The 7314-nt window shown below is 37.7% G+C and overlaps 1 protein-coding gene across 1 annotated transcript; it reads left to right on the top strand.

The window, feature by feature from the left end:
- Positions 1-1103: 1103 nt before the first annotated feature.
- LOC132639846 (uncharacterized) lies at positions 1104-3842 on the top strand. The gene is made up of 7 exons (XM_060356243.1): positions 1104-1215; positions 1420-1919; positions 2040-2099; positions 2327-2483; positions 2985-3171; positions 3267-3349; positions 3454-3842. Exons 1-7 carry the CDS (start codon positions 1104-1106, stop codon positions 3840-3842), a joined length of 1488 nt encoding a protein of 495 aa, XP_060212226.1.
- Positions 3843-7314: the final 3472 nt, after the last annotated feature.

The following is a 7314-nucleotide window of genomic DNA, read 5'->3' as shown; positions in this document are numbered from 1 at the left end:
CTCACTTACAAGAAGGGATTGGCGAACATTTTTCTGATTCTAATTTTCCTCGTACTAGCGGATCTGAAGTGTGAAATAATCAAGGTGCAAGAGTTGGGCCACATCCTCAAATGAGTCATAGTACTCCTGCTGTTGATCCTCCTTTTCAACAAATAGCTGATTTCTTTCGTCACATGACTAGAAGAATGCCCGACCCTAATGAAATGAACTTTGAGAAAATGAGAAAAATGGGTGGAGTTGAGTTTGAAGGCACTGTTGATCTTACGGATGCCGAGCAGTGGTTGGAGCTCATAGAAAGAGTATTTAAGCAATTAGAATGTTCAGACACTACCAAATTTAAGTATGCTATCTCACTGTTACAAAAAGATGCCTATGACTGGTGGGTAATTGTACCGAATGCCAAGGCAAAACCTTATGTTCTTACTTGGAATGATTTTGTGAAAGAATTTCATATAAAGTATGTACCACCTTCTTATCATGGTGTAAAGAAAAGGAGTTTCTGAATTTAGAACAAGGGGGTATATCTATTGATGAATATCAACAGAAGTTTCTCAGGCTTTCTCGTTATGTTGGTGGTATTATTAACAAAGAAAAAGATAAGTGCAGGCGATTCGAAGACGGTTTGAATAATTCCATTAGAAAATCTGTGGCGGTCCTACAACATGAGAACTTTTGTAAATTAGTTTAAAATGCTCTTACTTGGGAAAGGATCGATAAGGAGCAAGCTAGCAGAAACGAAAACAAGTTCAGAAAAGCTGATGCAGATTTAGGAGGTCCATCTAAACGGGGAAGGTTTGAAAATTCCAAAGCTGGTAGTGTTCACAAGTCAACCCGAGATAAGAAAAATAGATCAAATTTCTCGACTGCTAGCACTCCAAGCTATGTCCAAGGCAAGACTCGTATACCCACTTGTTCACAATGTGGAAAGAATCACTCTGGTACTTGTAGGAGAGCTTCTGGTGCTTGTTTTAATTGTGGGAGCTTCGATCATAAAGTGAAGGATTGTCCTAATCCTAACCCTATTTCTTCTCCGCGTACGGAAGGTTCAGTTTAGAAACCTATTACCATTCCTTCTCAAGGGAAGAGGTGCAAGATCTAGAAACATGCAAGCAACAAGTGCAGGTGGAGCTAATCAAGCTAGTGGGTCAAGAGCTACAGCACGAGCTTATGCTATGAGACAGAGGGATGACCAAGATGGGGCGGACGTGGTTATTGGTAAATTTCACTAATTTGGCTTATGTGTTGTTACATTATTTGATCTTGGTTCTACACATTCCTATGTTAGCTCATCTTTGTTTTTTCCTAAAAATGTGAAATCTGTGAGACTTGATTGTGGTGTGCTTGTCCAAATTCCTTTGGGTCAACAGGTTGTTGGTAATCAAATCTATTGAGGTTGTCCTTTTGTGATTCAAAATCTAGTCTTCCTTGCTGGTTTGATTGAAATGCCTTTCCAAGACTATGATGTCATCGTCGGTATGGATTGGCTTCATAGATACCATGCGGTAGTTGATTGTAGGTCAATGCATGTGAGATTTAGAGCTCCTTCATTTTCACACATCATTGTTCCAGGTGAAAGATCATTGACATCTAATATTATCTCCGCGGTTGTGACAAGAAAGATGGTTAGTCAGGGTTGTGAAGCTTATCTTGCTCATATATTTGATACATACCTGGAAAGTCCAAGACTTAAGGATATACCAATTGTATGTGAATTTCCTGATGTTTTCCCTGAAAATCTTCCTGGATTGCCCCCGGAAAGGGAAGTTGAATTTTCTATAGAGGTTATTCTTGGAACTACTCCTATTTCTATAAATCCTTACCAAATGGCTCCAGCAGAATTGAAGGAGTTGAAAATTCAACTGCAAAAACTTCTTGAGAAAGGTTTTATTCGCCCAAGTGTTTCTTCTTGGGGAGCTCCTGTTTTATTTGTGAAAAAGAAAGATGGCACTCTTAGGCTTTGTATTGATTACCGGAAATTGAACAAGGTAACAATTAAGAATAGATATCCACTGCCTAGGATTGATGATTTATTTGACCAGCTAAAGGGTGCTAGGTTGTTCTCAAAGATTGACTTGAGGTCTGGGTATTACCAACTGCTGGTAAGTCAACAAAATGTCCCTAAAACTGCCTTTAGGACTCGATATGGTCATTATGAATTTTTGGTGATGCCATTCGGGTTGACAAATGCTCCTGCAGTATTTATGGATCTGATGAATCGTGTGTTCAAGCCTTATCTTGACCAATTTGTGATGGTCTTTATAGATGATATTTTAGTATATTCCAAGAATAATGAAGATCATGAATTGTTTTGCAAATTTTGGAAGAGAAAAAGCCATATGCTAAGCTTTCCAAATGTGAATTTTGGCTTGGTGAAGTGGCTTTTCTGGGCCATGTTGTGTCAGCTGAAGGTGTGAAGGTGGATCCTAGTAAGATTCAAGCTATTGTTGAATGGAAACCGCCTAAAATTCCAACTGAAGCAAGAAGTTTCTTGGGCTTAGCGGGATACTATAGAAGGTTTGTCAAAGGCTTCTCCATTATAGCCTCTCCCTTGACTAAACTCTTGAGGAAGGATGTCAAGTTCTTATGGGATGACAAATGCTAAGAGAGCTTTGAAAAGATCAAATCCTTATTGACACAAGCTCCTATACTTACTCTACCAACTGAAGGGAAAAAGTATGTGATATATAGTGATGCTTCTCATCATGGTTTGGGTTGTGTCCTGATGCAAAAAGGGAAAGTGGTTGTGTATGCCTCTCGAAAATTGAAACCACATGAGTTGAATTATCCTACTCATAACCTTGAGCTCGCTGCCATTGTGTTTGCGTTGAAAATTTGGAGGCATTACTTATATGGCGAAAAGTGTCACATATTTACTGATCATAAGAGTTTGAAGTACTTGGGTACACATAAAGAGTTGAATTCGAGACAACGTAGATGGCTTGAACTCATTAAATATTATGACTGTATCATTGACTATCATCCAGGTAAAGCCAATGTGGTTGCAGATGCTCTAAGTCGCAAATCCTTTGTCAGTTTATCTCTAAGCCCTTTATATTTGTTCCTTGAATTAAGAGCCATGAATTCTTGTCTTGCATTTAATTCTAATGGATCTATTGTTGCTAGTTTGCAGGTCAAGCCAGTTCTACTTGAACAGGTGAAAGAAGCACAAAAGTTAGATGAGAATCTTGTGAAATTGATCAAAAAAGTTCAAATTGGAGGAAAGCTTGATTTTAAATTAAGGATGGTGTTCTATTTTATCAAAATAGGCTATGTGTTCCTAAAGATGACAACTTGAGGAAAGAAATTCTGAATGAAGCACATACTTCACTATGTGCAATGCATCCAGGAGGTACGAAAATGTACCAAACCATCAAAGAACACTACTGGTGGAATGGTATGAAGAAGGACATTGCGGAATTTATTTCTAAATGCTTAGTTTGTCAACTAATAAAGGCCGAGCATCAAGTCCCAACTGGTTTGTTACAACCTTATCGATACCTGAGTGGAAATGGGAAAGAATAACTATGGACCTTATTTTTGGGCTTCCAAGCACTCAAAGAAATCATGATGCAATTTGGGTTATATTTGATAGGCTAACTAAGAATGCTCATTTCTTGGCCATTAGAGTGGACTATCCACTTGAACGTTTCGCAGAATTGTACGTTAATGAGATTGCGAGGCTACATGGAGTTCCTGTTTCTATTGTATTTGACCGAGACCCAAGGTTTACATCCAAATTCTGGACTAGCTTGCAAGAAGCTTTGGGCACTAGGTTGAACTTTAGTACTTCTTTCCATGTCCAATCCGAGAGGGTAATTCAAACCTTGAAAGATATGCTTTGAGCTTGCATTATTGAATTCAAGGGTAGTTGGGACAGACACCTAGCCTTGATAGAATTTGTTTACAATAATAGCTACCAATTAAGTATTGGCATGCCTCCCTATGAAGCATTATATGGGAGAAAGTGTAGAACTCCTCTTTGTTGGAGTGAAGTTAGTGAAAGAAAATTGGTTGGTCCTGAGATTGTGTAACAAACTGAAGATATGGTAAAAATCATCAAGGATAGTCTAAAAATTGCCTCGGATACACAAAAGTCTTATGCTGATCTTAAGAGGCGTGAAATTGAACATCAGGTGGGAGATAAGGTATTTTTAAAGGTTTCTCCATGGAAGAAGGTTATGAGATTTGGCCAAAAAGGAAAACTTAGTCCTCGATTTATTAGACCATATGAAGTACTTGAGAGAGTTGGTCCAGTTGCAGATAAACTAGCTCTTCCACCGGAGTTACATAAGATCCACAATGTCTTCCATGTTTCTATGCTTAGAAGATATCGCTCAGATCCATCTCATATTCTTCCTGTTAAATCCATTGAGGTCAGTCTTGACTTGACATATGAAGAGGAACCTATTTAAATCTTGGCGCGTGAGATAAAAGAGCTTAGAAACAAGAAAAACATTAGTAAAAGTCCTTTGGAGGAATCATTCTGGCAAAGAAGCTACCTGGGAGCGAGAGGAGGATATGCGAATTCAATATCCACATTTGTTTTGAGGCTAGTATAAGGTAAATTCCGGGACGAAATTTCTTAAGGGGGGGGGGGGGGGGGGGGGGAGTTGTAACACCCCGAATTTTTTTTAAACTAACTCTTGAATTTTCGATTGACCATATCTTGATAGTAAGTATATATTTTACTTCGCACTTCTTGAACGTGAACTTGACGATATTTGGAACTTGTTTGAAGTGTTATGGTGTAGTTATGTAAGATACTCCCATTATTATCTTAGTAAATTATTAAATGGATTAGATATTTATGTATTTAGGGCTGCCCCTTTTTGTAGTTATCGAAACAACAAAAAAAAAAGTTTGTAGTTATCCAAAGGTAAATATATTACCTTTAGCTCATATCCTCTCCACCTCCTCTTCATATTTCGTTTACTCCACCAAAATAAACCCCAAAGATTATCCCCTCTCATTATATTCATCCTCTAAATCAATCATCAATACTTGTCTTGATTGGGCCACAAACTACTCCACACTACTAAGGTAAGTTACAAAACCCGTTTTTGAACTGGACAGCTGTTAGTGTTTTCAGCATAATTCCTTGTATAAAATTTAGTTTTAAGTGATACAAGATTTTATAGAAAGCTATTTCATAGCCCTACAACTTTTGTTCAGGCTCCAAAACCCAGTTTTGCTTTTATTTACTGGAAAAGGGGTGATGAATTACAGGGCAGGTGCTGCCCAGATTTCTGTTTTGCAAACCCTACATGTACTACTGTTAGTATTTTGAGCATATCTTTTTGTAAAAATTGCTATAGGAGTGATTTAAATTTCTTTGAAACCCCAAGACATATATCTACAACTTTCATTTAGGCCAAAAAGTCTATTTTTGTCGTTTACCCCTTTGAAACTGAGCCACAATACAAGACAGAAGTACTATCCAGAATTCCTGTTTTGGTAGTTTAGGGTGATTTTCACTGATTTCATGTTTAGTTTCGACGTGCTGAAATCATTGAACTTAAGTAGATATTTGATTGTGTATTTAAGGTATATATGCTCTTGTACAAGCTAAGAGGAATTGTTTCACGAAGTGGACTTTGGTTGATCTATGGTGTAGACGATTTGAACCCCTCGAATTGTGGTAGAACTTGCTGTGTGGTAAAGCACCAAGGTTTGTGTATAAACCTAAATTTGAAATATCTTTACTTGCTGGAATTTTGAAGTATCTTGATGAGTTGTTTCCTTCCTCTTCATCTTATATCATTGTATGGTTATTATCTCAAGTATTGCAAAATATTCGCTAAATCGCCCACTTGTACGAATTGCTTAATCATTTTGCATTCTTGTTGGGACTTTGTCCTTCTTGTTGTGGTGACTTTTTCACCGATATGGGCATGCATTTTTATTCGGATCTTGCCCATCTTGACTTTGGATTTACGTTTCGTCTTGATGATGGACTTTTGTCCATTTTCGAGCATGAGTGGAAAGCCACTTTCAACGTGGCTCTTGATTCTCTTGATTACTGGGTGACGACCCTACTTGATTTGGGGCTTTGGTCCATATTGATTATGCTTGGTGTGTGGCATGACGTACATAATGGGCGAAATTAGTTATTTGACATACTCTCTTGAATTGATTTATAAGCTTTCTTGACACTTGGGCTTTCGAATATTGATTTCGACAGATGGAAATTCTTCAAGGTTTGATATTTGATACTTGATATACTTGTTTACTGGATTTGTTATTATCTTATTGAGCTACCTACGACAGATAAGGGAATTGGAGAATCTATGGCTCCAAGCCCAAAGTTTATACGCCACTAAGCTTTATACTTAGCGATCGTTGTTTGCTATCGTAGGTAACGTACGAGAAGAGATTTGAATATGACCATTTGGAGTAGATTTTTGGGAGCTTTAGTGAAGATCACATTTGCATATGCATCTAGGTCTTGTAAAATTTTAGGACTCGTACATGATCCATATGTCACACTTATGTATGAAATTTTGGAGGCTTGTTGGACCACAAGACCATAAGCTTGTAACTTGAACTCGGTGACTTGTTTTGCTATTTTAGGGTATGCTTTAACCCAAGTCTTGGCATGTACTAAATTTACAGTTTGTCTTGCAATTATGTACCGAGAAGGAGACTAGTTTTCTTTTGGTATTCACACGTTTGAAATTCGTGTATGATACGAACCTGCAATGGTGCTAAATGGAAAATATAATTTCATTAGGAGGTTGCATCAAAATTTTGATTATTCGAGAAGGGTGCTAGCATATTCAATTGATACTCTGATATTGTATTTCTTTCAAGGATGTTACGAAGTGTATTGTTAAGAAGAAAAAAAAATGTCGCACGTTTAAACCTTTTCGCATGAGCCTATTTCCGCCACTAAATTATTGTGAATATCTTTGACATAAATTAGCTTTTATTTTGTAAGTGGCATCCTCCTAAAGGGGATGCTACAGTTATTAGCCAATGGAGCCATTTTCGATGGTTGCAAATAAAGCATTTATCTGTAAATTCAAAAAGAAAGCATACTCCCGTATTCCTAATGAAATGGATGTTCCACCAGGGCGATACACTCGAAAATGCTCATTTTGCAATTATGTTTGTCATGATAAGCGTAAGTGTCCCTTACGGCATGATGGTCAAAATACATCGCGCGGTGGAAGTACCTCTCGTGGCGGAGGAAACTTTCATGGTGGTGGCACATCTCGCGGTGGTGCCGGAAGATCAATTCAAGGCATGTGTGGGCTCACGTATTTTTAGTTATTTCTTTCTTTCATGATTGTATTTTAACAAGTTTGGGTTTGT

This window comes from Lycium barbarum, chromosome 5 (genome assembly GCF_019175385.1).
Source record: "Lycium barbarum isolate Lr01 chromosome 5, ASM1917538v2, whole genome shotgun sequence".
NCBI lineage: Eukaryota > Viridiplantae > Streptophyta > Magnoliopsida > Solanales > Solanaceae > Lycium > Lycium barbarum.
This window is presented reverse-complemented; position numbering and strand designations above follow the sequence as displayed.

Coding starts and splice junctions, on each gene's coding strand:
- LOC132639846 (XM_060356243.1), top strand. CDS start 1,104: ATGCAAGCAACAAGTGCAGGTGGAGCTAATCAAGCTAGTGGGTCAAGA. Junction 1,216..1,419: donor TGGGGCGGACGTGGTTATTG/GTAAATTTCACT, acceptor TTCAAAATCTAG/TCTTCCTTGCTGGTTTGATT. Junction 3,350..3,453: donor ATGTGCAATGCATCCAGGAG/GTACGAAAATGT, acceptor CAACTAATAAAG/GCCGAGCATCAAGTCCCAAC.